Source organism: Suncus etruscus, chromosome 3 (assembly GCF_024139225.1).
Source record: "Suncus etruscus isolate mSunEtr1 chromosome 3, mSunEtr1.pri.cur, whole genome shotgun sequence".
Taxonomy (NCBI): Eukaryota; Metazoa; Chordata; class Mammalia; order Eulipotyphla; family Soricidae; genus Suncus; species Suncus etruscus.
This window is the reverse complement of record NC_064850.1, coordinates 97,394,722-97,411,477: the sequence shown is the minus strand read 5'-3', so window position 1 is coordinate 97,411,477 and position 16,756 is coordinate 97,394,722. Positions and strand designations below refer to the sequence as shown.

Genomic DNA, 16,756 nt, shown 5'->3' with positions numbered 1-16,756 from the left:
TGCTATGGACCAAACCTGGATGTGTCTCATCCAGTGGGGCAAATGCCCCACTCCCTGTGCTATTGCTCTGGCTCCTGTTGTGTGCATTTCTGGTCTTACCATTTGTTACCCTGTAAAACTTTTGCTTTGTTTTGACCACACATAGGTGTGTTCAATGCATATTTCTCGCTCTGCTCAGGGGTCACTTCTGTTTAATTCTAGTCATTTTGTCAAAATTCAGAGAAAGTAAGCCAAGTGTGAGTGCTACCATTCTGGACCATGGATTTTATGGGTTGTTTTTATGGGTTGTTATTTTTTCTTTGTTAATGCATCACCGATATTTCACAGTGGTAATATCTTACAATTTTAACGTTAATGAATATTTTAAGAATTATTTTCTCAGAAAAGTCTCACATATGAGGAAAGTTGTTGATAATCACTAAGAAAACATGTTCAAACATTTCTTTGATGTCTTTGTTAATCTACAAATTTTATACGCATTCATATTGTTGTTGATTCTGGGGGCTGACAAATGAAATCTAACATTCCCCATAACTTGGTTCAAACATGAAATCTATACAGAGATACTCTTCTACCAGTATTGCTTATAAAACAGTTCTCAAAGGGGGAAAATCAATCAATCAAACAACAAATCCAGTGGGCAAAATTGTCAATATATGAGGATGTTTGAAAAACAAGACCCCTCTCAAATCTTTTACCAATCTCAGGAAGGGCAGGGTGTGTGATGAAAAGGTGCCTGGGAACCTACACCCCACAAGAAAATCTCAAAAGGCAATGGGGAAACCTATACTTCCATCATAAGTATAAGACCTGTATAACACTACCTCTTTATTTTTTATTTCATTTTACTTAAAATCATTTTTTCACTACACATATGTGAGCAAATATATATATTTTATTTCTATTTTTATGTTTTTTGGGTGTGTGACTTGTTTCTCTGTTCTTTTCACCCCCAAATGAAGCACCATTTCTTTCTGCAAAGGCACACTAAAAAAGGGAAAATCCCATGTAAATAAGCAAGCTCTTATCTACTAGGAATAAGAAAGCATACTTATTTACAATACACTGGAGTCTCCCACCTTGAAAATATGTCATGTGGATCCATCTTAGACGCCAGAAGATTATACACCGAACGTCCAGACTTGAATCCTAGCCCCAGACATAGATTCAACACAGTTTTTCACAACAGCTACAGGAACCAAAGCCCAACTGGGACATCCTGAATACTACTCGATCTCCAACATGAGCCAGTTCTAATATGATATCCTGACAACGAGGAAATTGGGAATAAATGGACATAAGAACAAGTTATCCTACCCTACCAACTAATGATTAAACAAAATCAGAAGACTTGCCATACCCATAGGGCTGTGCAAAAGCCAAGAATGTGATCTACTGATGACCGGCTGATAAAACCATGACCGGGCAGTATGTATTCTGGGACCAACAAGAAAGCCCTAGTTTAGTGTTTGGTCTACGTCCTGCCTAACAATCATGACCCCCAATTCCAGAGTCCTGACTGAGGCAATTGCAACTGAACGGGTCTTCTGGAAACATAAGGAAAGAAGATATCCCAGGCTCCATCTGAGTTTCAGCGCAAGGTCCAAGACCACTAACCACAGAAGACAGATTAAAATGACATCGAGGAAACAGAATTTCTAAAATCACAAAGAAAGTCTTCATCATAAGTTCCACTCCTTGAACTGTGGACAGACTGAGACCTCTAGATTTAGAGGTCTGTTTTTAACATCCAGATCGAAGCAGAAGTCTCCTATACAGGGTTATTGATGTTAAGGGAATACATCTGAGATATACAAAGAGATACACGTGTCCCTTTTGTGTTTTAGAAATAGTCGAGAGGGAGGGGGGTATTTCTGAGACACCACTTTGGTCTGTGAGTTGGACAAGGGAAGAGAACATGGAGTTATGTCCTCCCCTTGTTGCCTGCTGAAGCTTCAGACTCCCTGAGAGGCATTTGCATCCTAATTGCTGGAAGTTGAAAGTTCACCAGTCCCCTCCCAGCCCCTTGCAGGAGCAAGGAAGCCTGGGGGGGGGTCTCTTTTAAATTTCACCTCACCAGAACCCACTTGCTGGGACCCTGAGCAGGTGTCCAGAAATAACCCTGCAGACAGGGAGGAAGGAGAGAGAAAGCTGTGAGGGGCAGCCGAGGCTGCATCTTCACCTTATCTTGGCCAAAAAGCCTACAGCATAAAACCTTGCCATGATGCATTGTCTGCTGAAGCTTCAGACTCCACCCAAAACATTACTGTGAAAGATATGTAATCCACCTTGGCCAAAACAAAAATCATTAGTACAGAAAATGCTTAAATGTGGGGTAACAAGAGATGGGAGTGAGGGAGTGAAGGAATAAGATGAGCTCCTGGATGGCATTCAGATAATGACAAGCAATGAAACACAATGATATTCATACATTTGTCATAATGCTATGCGCAGGGAAGCTAGCCCACTCGCGATTCCACAAAGCACAGGTTTAATAAGGAAACTTCCCTGGTAAGTCTTATTGCCAGAACCTATTGTGCTGCTATTCCTCCCTGCTTCCAGGAAGCAAAGAGATCCTTCCCGAGCTAGAAGGCCAAAAGGTCAGAGCCCCCACCCCAAGACCCTCCCTTTGGAGCCAGGAGGGGAAAAGCCTAGGAAAACCAATAAACTCCTCCAAGGGACCCACCTCGCTGGCTTGCCCAGCTATGTGGCCAGGAAAAGCCCTGGAGCACTGGAGGAAGGAGGTAGAGGGGTGCTGGGTGACCCATATCCTGCACCCCTTCCTAGGCCCGGTTAGAGAGATCCATGGCATGGCGGAGGGCTGCCAAATGCCATGCTGGCCAAACCTTCAGGCTCCTATGAAGGAAGGGAGATCTTTCCCGAGCTAGAAGGCTGGAAGGTCAGAGCCCCCAACCCCAGACCCTCCCTTTGGAGCTGGGAGGGAAATGGGGAAAGCCTAGGAAAACCAATAAACTCCCCCAAGGGACCTACCTCGCACATTAATTTTTTTAATTAATAAAATTTAATGTAGGAAAATATAAATATGCCTACAAAAGTATAAATGTTTTTCCTGAGAGAGGGAATATTGAAAAGACTAATAAGACAAAAATTTTATATTAAGGAGGTGTTGACTCATTAATAAAGATGTATAATATACCTAAGCAAGCTGGAGTAATCTTCCTTTCCTTAATGTACAGAGAACACAGATGTGCATTATGTACCCAGAATAATGTACTCAGAAGCACAATAAGGGAAAGCCACACTCATGACAACTTTGTTGTCCTTTAAAGAAGCTTATTTCTCCTGTATGATGGGCTCCAAGGCTGTGACTCCTTTGGCTATTGCTTGTCCCTGAAGTTTTGTATCCTATCATCAAATATATTTTATTCCTTTTTTGAAAAGTAGTTGTGGGCCAAACCAGATGGTGCTCAGGTTTTACCCCTGGCTCTCTGCTCAAACATCGGTTCTTGCAGGATTGGGAGACCATATGGTATGGTGGGATAGGTCCACAGTTGGACGCTTGCAAGTCCAATGCCCTAACACTGTGCTATTCCTCCGGCCCCTCCTTTTATCAAATTTACCTGGATTCTTGAAGAATCTAGTTGGTTTCTTGATATTTCTGTGGAAGGCAGTTTTTTTTTTTAACAAGAATTATTTGAGACCAGAAATAAAAGCACAGCAATAGAATGTTCTTTTTTTTTTTTTTTTTTTTTTTTTTTTGGTTTTTGGTTTTTGGGCCACACCTGGCGATGCTCAGGGGTTACTCCTGGCTGTCTGCTCAGAAATAGCTCCTGGCAGGCACAGGGGATCATATGGGACACCGGGATTCGAACCAACCACCTTTGGTCCTGGATCGGCTGCCTGCAAGGCAAATGCCGCTGTGCTATCTCTCCGGGCCCAATAGAATGTTCTTATACAGGATGGGACCCAGGTTGGAATCCCAGCATCCCATTTGGTCCCCTGAGTCTAGTGGAGAATTTCTACATCTAGAGATAGGAGTAAGTCCTGATTGCTGCCCAGTATAGCCAAAAGAAAAAGAAAGAAAAAAATTATTGGAAAATGATATACTATCAAGTATGAAACCAAAAAGCATCTATTTTAAAGTAAATATACACATGGAGAAATGCAAGCTCACATGGTCAAATGAGGCCAGCACCCACTGAGTTCTGGGTTAAATATATTTGGGGCTGGAACTTCCAGCACTTTTCTCTTTTGTGTCTGAAAATTATTATTGCAAGAATGTCTTTCATTTTTCTTAGAACCCATAGATGAGTGAGACCATTCTGCGTTTTTCTCTCTCTCCCTCTGACTTATTTCACTCAGCATAATAGATTCCGTGTACATCCATGTATAGGAAGATTTCATGACTTCATCTCTTCTGACAGCTGCATAATATTCCATTGTGTATATGTACCACAGTTTCTTTAGCCATTCGTCTGTTGAAGGGCATCTTGGTTGTTTCCAGAGTCTTGCTATGGTAAATAGTGCTGCAATGAAAATAGGTGTAAGGAAGGGGTTTTTGTATTGTATTTTTGTGTTCCTAGGGTATATTCCTAGGAGTGGTATAGCTGGATCATATGGGAGCTCGATCACAACAGGAAGCTCACCACAAAGAGTGATGAGTTTAGTTAGAGTAATAACTACATCTTGAACTTTCCTAATAATGAGAATGTATGAGGGAAATGGAGAGCCTGTTTAGAGTACAGGCGGGGGTCGGGTGGGGAGGAGGGAGACTTGGGACGTTGGTGATGGGAATGTTGCACTGGTGATGGGTGGTGTTCTTTACATGACTGAAACCCAAACACAATCATGTATGTAACCACGGTGTTTAAATTAAAAAATAAAAACAATAAAAAAATTAAAAAAAAATAAAAACAGATGTTTTTCCTACAAAAAATATATTTGGGGGAGTTAAAATATAAAGAAATTTATTTTTGGGGGAGAGCATACCCAGGCTTGCTCAGGGGTTACTCCTGGCTCTGTGCTAAGAAATCACTCCCAGCAGTCTTGGGGGACATATGACACCCAGGAATTTAAATAAGTCTGTCTTGGGTCAGTAGCATGCAATGCAAATGCCCTACTGCTATCACTCAGCCTGCCTCAAAAACATTATTTTTTTTTCAGGCTATATTTAGACATACAGAAAAAGGGGAATGAGAGGAAAATAAAGACAAAAAGAAGGAAAGTAATGCATTCAGGAGACTGTAGGCTTATATGAAGAAGAAGAGATCCCCAATATATATCACAACAAGAAAATATAAAAGTGGGCAAAAGAGATAGCATGGAGGTATGTTGTTTGCCCTGAACTTGCCAGGAGTAATTCCTGAGTGCAAATCAGGAATATAGCCTGAGAAACACTGGGTGTGGCCCCTTAAACAATATATAGGAAATCAAAAAATTTAATTGCCAGTCATGAAATCTCATTTGACTCTTTACAAGGCAAGCACCAAAGGGACTTCTAAATTTCTGGCCTTAAAGCATGCAGTCCTTTATTTTACTTATTTATTTAGTTATTTAAGTGTGTGTGTGTGTTTGTGTGTGTGTGTGCATGCGTGTTTGTGTGTGTGCCACATCTGGTAATGCTAAGGGCTTACTCCTGGCTCTGCAGTAAGGGTTCACCTTTCACCTAATAGGGCTATAGGGACCATTTTGAATGCTGGTAACCAAACCTGAGTCAGCCACATGGAAGGCAGGTAGTTTCTGCTATATTATTGCAAATATCTCCACAGGCTTTTATTTTAAAATATTACTGTTGGAAATTATTTAAACAAATAGTGATGTCTTTAGAGTTTGTTACTGTGTACAAATTAGTCTCAAAGTATTGAAAAGAACAAGGATATGTAGCAAGTTTGACCATCTGATATGTACTAAGAATGATTGTGGAAGTTTATTATCCTAGTAACATTAATTGTGTGTATATATTTTGTTGTTAGTTTTTAATTTTTTGCTTTCTTTAATTTATTGTCTATATTTTGTGGTACTCTGTGAAAACCTCAGCAGTTTTGGGGAATTCATAGTGTGGTGTTTGAACTTGTGCCTGTTTATACACAATACTCACTTCAGTTATTTGAGATATTTCACCTGACTTAGAGTACACTTTATAATATTAAAAAATCAAGCAAATACAAATTGTCTTGCTTAATCTCAAATGACTTTGACCTACAATCAATATATTACTATATGAACTTAGCAGAAGCCTCATGCCTCAATCCCAGGGGATTGGGGAGATATGGGTCTGAAAAATACACAGACATAGGAAATAATTCACATATTGTTAAGGATATAAAGCACCCTCAAGTAGCCTCACCTCTCTGGGCTCCAGCCCAAGCTCTACCTGGCAGGCTCGTTCACCCAGGCCCAGGGGCTGGCAAGCCCCTTGCCATCCCTGCCATGGGAAGAGGGAGGCTCTGGTGCTACAATTCTGAACCTGAAGGTAGACTTGAGCCTGAAGCAAGGTGAGAAGGAGCATCTTGGCATCTTTAGCAGAAACTTGGAGTCGAAGGTACTGTGGGTCACCATGTACAGCAGTCAGTCCTGGGATGCCCTGGGAAGGAAGGTGCTTTGAGCTGTGGCCAAGGAGGCAGAGGAAATGCAGAAAGTCCAAGGCATTTTGGAGCAGCACCTTCAGGGCTGAGAGCATGACCTTATGCTGACTCCTCCGAGCCAAGTTGCAGATGACTTTATAAGAGAATTAGAGAGTCACTGAAGTGTTAAGGCACTGTATGAATCCAACTTTGGGTCAATCCCAAACAGGAACTGTATCAGAGATGCCTTTTCTTGGCATATTATTATTATTCTTAGCAATATAATTGAAAATATTTTCACAGTATTATCTAAAACAGACTGATCTATGGTTTCACAAGAAAAGGGTTTTTACTCACAGACTTATAGGGCACTAAATAAGATAAGAAGAGAAGATAAGGGCCAGGGAGATAGTATAGTTCTAGGGCAATTGCCTTGCACACAAGCCAACACAGGAGAGACTGGTTTGAATACAGGAATCACATATGGTCTCCTGAGCCTGCCATAAATAATTGCTGAGCAGAGAGCCAGGAAAAACCCCTGAGCATACTAGGTGTAAGCCACACACACTCCCCCAAAGAATAAAGAAGAGAAGGTAAGAGAAGGGGACCTAGACTGGGGTGTGGCTAAAGTTGTGGTAGTTTCATAGGACTGAAATCAGGATTTCTCTTAGTTGGACTGACTAATATATTTTTCAAGGCCTCCTTGTATCTGTAGAGTCTGAGAGAGAGAGAGAGAGAGAGAGAGAGAGAGAGAGAGAGAGAGAGAGAGAGAGAGAGAGAGAGAGAGAGAGAGAGAGATCCTTGCCCCAATTACACTTCTTGGGGAGAGAGTGAACCTAAGTCCTGCATGACAGTTTGCAGTTGGGTTTGTTCTGATTTGGTGCCACATCCTATAGTGCTCAGGGCTTTGTGAAAGCTATGTACACAGGGATCACTCCTGGGAAGTACTTCACCTACTATACTGTCTCTCCAACAACGGTCCAAATTTTCTAATACATGGAATATTTCTTGGTTTCAATGAGCTTAATGGGTAGAGCAACAATTAAGGAAAGAGTTGCTTTACTGTGTGAAACTAAGATTTTGAATATGAAGATAGGTTCTCAGAACACATAAGTCCATAAAATAAGAAAAGATGATAGTGATCACAGAAGAGGAACAGTTCCTACATTTTTTCCACCTAATCAATTGCATGAGAAAATTCCTTTATCAGCTGAGATCCACCCTACCTACCCATGAGTCTCCCTAGATATCCACCACAATAATATATAAAGGCTGTGGTCACTGCTTTGCACATACTATGCTCTGGAGTGTCTGATTGAAGGCCATGCCTACAAGGAAAGTGAGCACAGGTTTAGCACCAAGGACTCCACAAGCCAAAGTCAAGCCTAGGTGAGTAGGGATCAGTGCAGCAAATGCAGTTATTGGGTTGGAGGCACACAAAGCAATAAGTACACAATTTTGGTTTCTTGAAGTCATGGAGGAACTTCATTTCTAATTTAGTGGCCACTGTGTTCAGGATCTAGAGGGCACTTCTTTTTTTTTTTGTTTGTTTGTTTGTTTTTGGGCCACACCCGGTGAAGCTCAGGGGTTACTCCTGGCTTTGAGCTCAGACATCGCTCGTGGCTTGGGGGACCATATTGGATGCCGGGGAATCTAACCGCCATCTGTCCTAGGCTAGTGCTGGCAAGGCAGACACCTTTCCTCTAGCACCACCGCACCGGCCCCTAGAGGGCACTTCTTAATGATCTGCATTCACTGAGTCCCAGGTATTAAATGCCCATCTCCAGATCCATAGTAGGTGCCTGCTTGGAAAGTCACTTAAATCATATGGACTAGTACCTGAAGACCCTGAGGGGGTTGGTAGGGTCTGTGATTTGGTGTCCAGGGAGAATAAAGAGAATGGCTGCCATGAACTGCCAATGAGCTTCTTGCTGCATGGCTGAAGCTTTCTAACCTGCAGAACTCCTCCTCATTTGCAGTAGCCCATGTACCTTCCAAAAATAAGGACTTCTCTGGTGATGCAGAGTGTTGCTGAACTTCTCTTGGCTTCAAACCACTCTGAGAGAAGCTGCTGAGGTGAATAAAGAGCCTTGGGCACAGATCCACAGCACCTGTGCCCTCTGGTGAGTGGGGTGGACAGAGAGACCACTGAAGCACTGAGAGAAACACACACAGGAAGTGGGGGAAAGCACCTATAGTGTGTCTGTTTCTGGCAGGAGAGAGCCTAAACTGAGCCTTGTGAGTTGCCGACCACCAAACTGCCCTCCCCACAGCTGAGGATGGAGTTGTCAGCAGGCCTGGCCAAACTGCAGGCAGAGGTCATGTGCCCCGTGTGCCTGGACTACCTCAAGGACCCGGTGACCCTGGACTGCGGACACAACTTCTGTGGCGCCTGCATCGAGAATTCCTGGAAGGAGGTGGAGGGCACGTTCCCCTGCCCACTGTGCAGGCAGCCCCGCCTGACAAGGAGCGTCAGTGCCAACCCGCAGCTGGCGAGGCTGGTGGAGCTGGCCCAGCTCCTGCAGGGCTCCAGGCCCCTTGCAGGCGAGGAGGCGCAGGCAGAGGCGCGCAGCTGTGCGGAGCACCAGCAGGAGCTGAGCCTCTTCTGCGAGGACCACCAGGAGCTGCTGTGCCCGCGCTGCGCTCAGAGCGCGGCCCACCAGGGCCACCGCGTGGCGACGGTGCAGGAGGCCGCGCGCCGGCACCGCCAGAGGCTCGGCGGCTACATCGGGCCCCTCAAGAAGCGCCTGGCCCAGGTGCAGAAGATGACGGTGGCGCAGGACAGGACCCTGCGGCAGCTGCGGGAGGACGTGGACCGGCAGAAGCGGCGGCTGGCGTCGGAGTTCGAGCAGCTCGCGGAGTTCGTGGAGCGCCAGCAGGACGCCGCGCTGGGCAGGCTGGCCGAGGAAGACAAGCGCCTGCAGAGGCAGCTCAGCGCCAACATCGCCGCCTACTCGGACCACATCGCCCGGCTCAAGGGCCTCATGAAGGAGGTGGCGGAGCGCAGCGTCCTGTCCGAGGAGATGCTGCTCGCGGGCCTCGGGGGCGTCGTGCGGCGCTGCGAGGACCTGCAGCCCCCGGCCGTGGCGCCCCTGAGCTGCAGGCGCCCCGACTACAGCCTCCCCCCTCTGTGCTCTGCGCTGAGCAACCTCATCCGCAGGTTCCGGGAGCCCGTGAGCCTGGACCCCCGAACGGCTCACCCCAGCCTGCGCGTGTCCCAGGACAGCAAGTCCGTGTCCTGGGTGCCCAAAAGGCTCAGATCGCAGACGAGCGCCAAGTCCGGAGGCAGCAGCGCCGAGCTGGTGGTCCTGGGCCGCGAAGGCTTCTCCTGTGGCCGCCACTACTGGGAGGTGCAGGTGGGCGACAAGCCCGAGTGGGCCGTGGGCGTGTGCACAGACGCCCCTTGCAGCCAGGCCCAGGGCTTCCCGCCAGGCAGGAAGGGACTCTGGGTCCTGCAGCTGCAGGATGGCGTCTACCTGGGGGCCGGCTCTGCGGGGGCGCCCCTGGCTCTCAAGGACAGGCCCAAGGTCATCGGCATTTTCCTGGACTATGAGCTGGGCCAGCTTTGCTTCTACAATGCGAGCGACAGGTCCTATCTCCACTCTTTCTCGGAGACCTTTGCTGAGGTGCTGAAGCCCTACTTCTGTGTAGGGCCCGACTGCACCCCTCTGACGCTAAGCTCTTGGAGTTGAGACCATGACTGACCTGGTCCTTATTTTTCTCCCCTGCTCTAAGGGAAGCTGTATAGGTTGTGTATGTCAAGGACTGGTTTCCCAGATATTCAAGTCAGAACATTTGTGCGTTTCTGGTGGTGGGTTTTGGGGACATGGGGTTGTTGTGGTGTGGTGACTGGTGACTAATTTTTTTCTTGCAACTGTTTGTACTGTAAATTCATTATAATCCATTGTAATACTCAATCAATTGTAAAATATTTTGATTTTAATTACCAAAGTTATTTCTTTTTTTTTTCTTCAAGAGGCTGATATACAGAAGGTCATTCATTATTTACATTTTGTGACCACTTTAGTGTTAGTAGCTTATTATAGGGTGGGATTTTTTGTCTTTATAGTTCACATTTTTATTTTCCTTAGAGAAACTTCATATTTTTTTTGCAAAAAAATGTTACAGTATTATGAATCTCAGGGAATTTCTTGAATATTGTTTAAGCTTTCTTGATATAGGTGGGTAATATCCACATATCAATGTTAAATCAAATGTGTTTCTGGTAGAGTTGCTGTTGACAGATTTTTTTATCAACTGTTTTTAATTCCAAATCTGTGGTATCTTCTATTCTAATAAATTGTGATATTAGTGACCAATAAGAATTCAATTTATTTAATAAGAGTTCGACATTTCCAATTTATGAACAATCCTGACTATTCTATGATTAGTTCATTATGTCTAATGGAATGTTTTGTCTTTGTGGTTCAAATTAATACCTTCCTTAGGGAAATTTCATATCTATCCATTTTTGCAGAATTGTATTACAATGAAATGCATTTACCTGAATTCCCTTTACATATGTTGTAAGGTTCATCTCCTAAACTCACCAAAAATAAAAGGCTACAGAGACAATTTTTAATTAAGTATCAGTATTTTGCTACTTTTGAAAAGTGAGGTAGGAGTAAAATAATTTACCCTCTGACTAGTCTACTGCTTAAGAAAGTTTTCTTTTATTTCAACAAGTAAGTTCTTCTCTAGTCTAAGTTCCATAGTCCACTGAGAGCTCAGGTGTCTGAATTCATTTGCTCACAAGTAGATCAAGTGGTTTTCATGCATATATTGATGGCTCTAATATGGAGCTGGAGAGATCTAAATTTAATAATGTTCATGTGCTCTTGGCAGACTTTCTCAGTGTGACTCAAATTTGACATTTCCCAGGCTGACAAAAAGGGTAGAGAGAAAGTGGCAAAACCCCATATCAAAGACTACTTTCCTCTGCTCTTCACATAATAACATTCAACACCTAAAATATACCCTAGGAACACAAAAATAAAATACAACACAAAAATCCCTTCCTTACACCTATATTTATTGCAGCACTATTTACTGTAGCAAGATTCTGGAAACAACCAAGATGCCCTTCAACAAACGAATGGCTAAAGAAACTGTGGTACATGTACACAATGGAATATTATGCAGCCATCAGGAGAGATGAAGTCATGGAATATTCCTATACATGGATGTACATGGAATCTATTATGCTGAGTGAAATAAGTCAGAGAGAGAGAGAAAGATGCAGAATGATTACTCATCTCTGGGTATTAAGAAAAATTAAAGACATGATTGTAATAAAGATTAGAAACAATAAAGATGAGGCTACAAGGACTGGCTCATGAAATGAAGCTCACCACAAAGAGTGGTGAGTGCAATTGGAGAGGTTGCTGCACTGACAACCATAGTGTTAGTGGGTGGAGGAGTGGATTGCTTGTCTTCAGTGCAGGCAGGGTGTGGGGGAGGGGGAGATGGTGGACATAGGTAGTGGGGGTGTTGTACTGGTGAAAGGGGGGGATGTTCTTTTGGTGACTGGAACCCAACTACAAACATGTTTGTGATCATGGTGCCTAGATAAAGATACTGTTTGAAAAATATTAAGAAAAATAAAATCAATTTTATTTTTTCTCTTCGCCCTTATTAAATTTTAAAGTTGTAAACTTCAGCTATTCATATAAATATAAAAGAGATGAGTGAAGAATTTAAACATAAATTTTATTAATGACAGGTTAGAGAAGATTATTACCAAAATGAGACTCATATATTAATAATTGACTACTCACATTTACATTGATACCCCTTTAATTCTAAATTATATTGTATTAAATTTGATTTTATACTTCTAGGATAAGGAACATTCCAACAAGTGTTAGGTTGTGTGGATTACATGAGATATTATGGACATATTAATTTTCTTATGTATCTTACATAGTTTGGTGACTGAATCTAGAGTTTAGTACCAGGTTTCAAAGGTAGAAGGAAGTAAAAACAGATGAATGAGGCCATAACAATTTGCTCAGTGTTAGTACACCTGTGTTGCCTATTCTATTGCTCCAGGGGTTCATCTGTAGGACAATGACAATTTATAATTAGCTGTAAAACTGAATTATCTCTCCACAACTAAAAAGAATACTTGTAATATGGGCATTATTTTAAATGAATACTATATCTTTAAAAGTCTTCAAATAATATTTATAAAATGTTGGTATTTTGTTTATTATTTAGATTGAACAAACCCTTTTTTAATTTCTTAATTTAATTCAGTTGGCTTTGGGAGATACAGGAGGCAATGCTAAAGGTTTACTCTAGCTCTAAGCTCAGGGATTACTCCTAGAAAGCTCTGGGGAACTTGCAAGACCTCACTGAATATAGAGGAATAAAAAGTTTATTTAAAATGAACTTTCAGGGGCTAGAGCAACAGCACAGCTGTAGAGCCAGGAGTGACCCCTGAGTGCTTCCAGGTGTGGCCAAAATAAACAAAAACAAAAACAAAAAAACAAAAAAAATTTCTTTCAAATTTATACCTTACTTAGGGAAATTTCATATCTATCCATTTTTGCAGAATTTTATTACAATAAAAATGCATTTACTGGAAGTCCCTTCACATATGTTGTAAGGTTCATCTCTTAAACTTAGCTGGGTTACTCCCTACACCAAAATAAAAGAAAATAAAAGGCTACAGAGACAATTTTTGAATTAAGTATCAGTATTTTGCTACTTTTGAAAAGTGAGGTAGGACTAAAATAATTTACCCTTTATTAGTCTACTGCTTAAGAAAGTTTTCCTTTTATTTCAACAAGTAGGTTCTTCTCTAGCCTAAGTTCCACAGCCCACTGAGAGCTCAGGTGTCTGAATTCATTTGCTCACAAGTAGACCAAGTGATTTTCATGTATATATTGATGGCTCTAATATTGAGCTGGAGAGATCTAAATCAGGGGTCTCAAACTCAATTTATCTGGGGGCCACAGGAGGCAAAGTCGGGGTGATTCTTGAGTGCAAAACCAGCAGTGAGCCTTGAACATTAGTGGTGTGACCCAAACAACTAGAACAAGACAAAATAAAAAAGATTCCTCTAGGGCAGGGCCACAAAATGTTGTATGGAGGGCCGCAAACATGCAATAATGTTCATGTGCTCTTGGCAGATTTTCTCAGTTTGACTCAAATTTTGGCATTTCCCAGGCTGACAAAAAGGGTAGAGAGAAAGTGGCAGAACCCCATATAAAAGACTACTATTACTACTTTCCTCTGCTTATCACAGAATAACATTCAACACCTAAAATATACCCTAGGAACACAAAAATACAATACAAAAATCCCTTCCTTACACTTATATTTATTGCGGCACTATTTACCATAGCAAGATTCTGGAAACAACCAGATAGTGTCCAGTATTCTAGCATGAATTTCTCCTGTTTGGTTTGTGTTGTTTCTAATGAGGGTTGTAATCTTATCAGTTTCTCTTCAGGATCTCTTGGGTCTTGGCTGTTGGATGATTAAATTTTAGAATTATCTGATTTAAAATGGTTATAGAGAAAATAGAATATTGAAGGCATTAGCTTTGAAGATAGCCTTCATCCCAGATGCTCTGCTTCAGGTGGGTCTGCCTACACCAGGGGTCTCAAACTCAATTTACCTGGGGCTGCAGGAGGCAAAGTCTGGGTGATCCTTGAGTGCAAAGTCAGTAGTAAGTCTTGAACATTGGGGGGTGTGACCCAAACAACTAAAACAAAACAAAACAAAACAAAAAAGATTCCTCTAGGGCAGGGCCACAAAATATTGTATGGAGGGCTGCAAACGCCCCACGGGCCGCGAGTTTGAGACCCCTATCCTACACAGTAGGGAAGAGAACCTGTCCTTAACCTCTTTTCATGACATCTTGATGCAGGAGCCACAAAAGTTGTGGGCACAGTCCAGGGTCATTGGGTCTTTGAGGCAAACCAGGCACTATCATGGGGCACATGACCTTTGCCTGCAGTTTGGCCAGGCCTGCTGACAATCCATCCTCAGCTGTGGGAAGGGCAACCCTGTGGTCGACACTTCAGAAGGCTGAGGTTCTAGGCTCTCTCCTGCTAGAAATAGATACATATTCAGTGCTGTACTCAACTTTATGTGTTTCTCTGAGTGTTTCTCTGATTTCTCTAACCACGCAGAACTTCAGAGGACACAGGTGCAGGCGGAGCTATCTGAGGGCTCTTCACACTCACCACAAAAGCTTTTCTCAGATTGTTGTGTGAAACCAAGAGAAGTTGAGCAACACTGCATCACCAAAAAATCTTGGATTGTGTAATGCAGAAGGGCCACTGTAAATCAGAAGTTCAAAAGTTAGAGAGATTTATCCCTTCAGCAATGAAGCTCACTGGCACTTCAAGGCATCCTTATCCTTTCCTTTCCCTAGACACCACCTCCTAGACTCTACAGAACCTTACCAACACTCTCAGAGGTCTCACAAACTAATCCACATGATTCAAGTGAATCATTCTCCATGGCACCTACAGTATGCTGGAAGAAGTCACATAATTAAATCAAAAGAATGGAACTCAGTCCTTGGATTCAGTAAAATGTAGATCATTTATAGGTGTTCCATGGCCACTAAGGGACAAATTGAGTACCTATCTGGTCCCATAAAAAAAATTTGTTCCCACACTCATTGCTCTGAGCAAACCTAATTCTATACCTGCTTTTGATGTATTGATCCCTACTCACATATATTGTGACTTCTGCCTGTGAAGTCTTTTGTGTTGATTCTGAGCTAAATTTTCTTGTAGGAATGTCCTTCCCCTGGCACAGCAGAGCATGCTGCATGCTCAGAAATGACCACAGTATTTTTACAGGTCTGTGGTTGTAGCCTTAGGAACCCACCCAGGAAAGAGTGATGGGTGGGCATAGTGGGGTGGTTAACAAAGAGAAGACAAGGTCAATGAGAAAGTAAGAATGCATGTGAGTAATAATGTGGGGAAAATGACTAAATCTTCGAAAATGACCATGGCAACTTCAAACTTCCAACTTACAAATGGTACCTCAGCTTCACCTTCAACCATACCTGCTAGGGAGAGGGATATTGATATTCAAATTATGTCTTATAAGTTCATAGTGACATTTCTAAGGAGGTTTATAGCAGCAAAGCATACCATACTTTAGTTGGCATTTTACCTTTTCTTGAGCAAATATGTGTGTAATCTCCTTCAGAGGAAGGTTGGGGTGATCTCAACCTTCAGAAAATTTAGAGCAGCAACCACCCCCTTGCAGAAAGATTATCAATGGCTATTGTCCCTAGAAGAAGTTTTGTTGTGATCAACAAGAATTTGGGGAGCATAGGTGGACATGAGGGACTATGTGAATACCTGGGTGGGGAGGGAAGCACAGATACTTACACATGGGGGAGAATATTCTGAGACCCACTGGAAAGACCCTCTCAGAAGGGATGGCCATTCGAGGACTGTCTCTAGCTCTGGTTATGGGATACTGAACAGAGGTGCTAGGATGAAGGATCACTGAATGGATGGGCCTCACACTCCAGGGGTTCCAAAACCTGAGAGGAGGAAAGTAATGCCTCCTGGTATAGTAGAAAGTGAGAATAGGTAGGATAGTTTTTTGGGAAGAAATTTGTTCAGGACATCAAAGTGTATGTATTTTTCTTCTTGAACCATCATGCATCCCCCTCAGAGGTGCTTAGAGGCACAGCCCCTACATGCCGATCAGATTATCCCTCAAAATATCCTGCCACTGTTGAGTTGTGTGCAAGAATGTGACCAGATATAGATTCCTTTATAGGATATATTAGGATCTTCTCAATAGTCAAATTGAATACAATACAAAAAGACTCAACTCATTGCATAGACAAGTACCTACCATTATACGAATGTCATTGCAGGAGTTGGGACAGTTTTCCCAGAAGTCAGTTATTCCTGGTTATGAGTGGGGAACCACTCATGCAAATGTTTTTTGGGTAAAAAGACACAAATATCTCATTTCTAAGATCTTCAGGAAAAGGTATCATCCAATAAGTCAACAAAGAGGAGATATTTCTCCAGGTGACAACAGGTTTTGCTAGAAATTCTTTCTGAATGGCTGTTCATAGACAAAACAGCCAAGGACTGCCACATATACATCGTACATATAGTCCCACTTTCTGTCTCTAATGAGAATTAATTTAGTCATGTATAGTTTATTTATGTTTAGTTATAATTTATTTAATTATAACACTGCCCCTGAGCGATAGAGAACCAGACCCCTTACAT

At 42.6% G+C, this 16,756-nt stretch overlaps 1 protein-coding gene across 1 annotated transcript in view; it reads left to right on the top strand.

Moving 5' to 3' along the window:
* Positions 1–2,833: 2,833 nt before the first annotated feature.
* Positions 2,834–16,756, top strand: part of LOC126004405 (tripartite motif-containing protein 75-like) — a 96,828-nt gene continuing 82,905 nt past the window's right edge. Inside the window, exons 1-3 of the mRNA XM_049770843.1 lie at positions 2,834–2,899; positions 6,323–6,502; positions 8,798–9,684. Of these exons, the coding sequence (XP_049626800.1) occupies positions 2,834–2,899; positions 6,323–6,502; positions 8,798–9,684 (1,133 nt within the window). The remainder of the gene's footprint in view (positions 2,900–6,322; positions 6,503–8,797; positions 9,685–16,756) is intronic.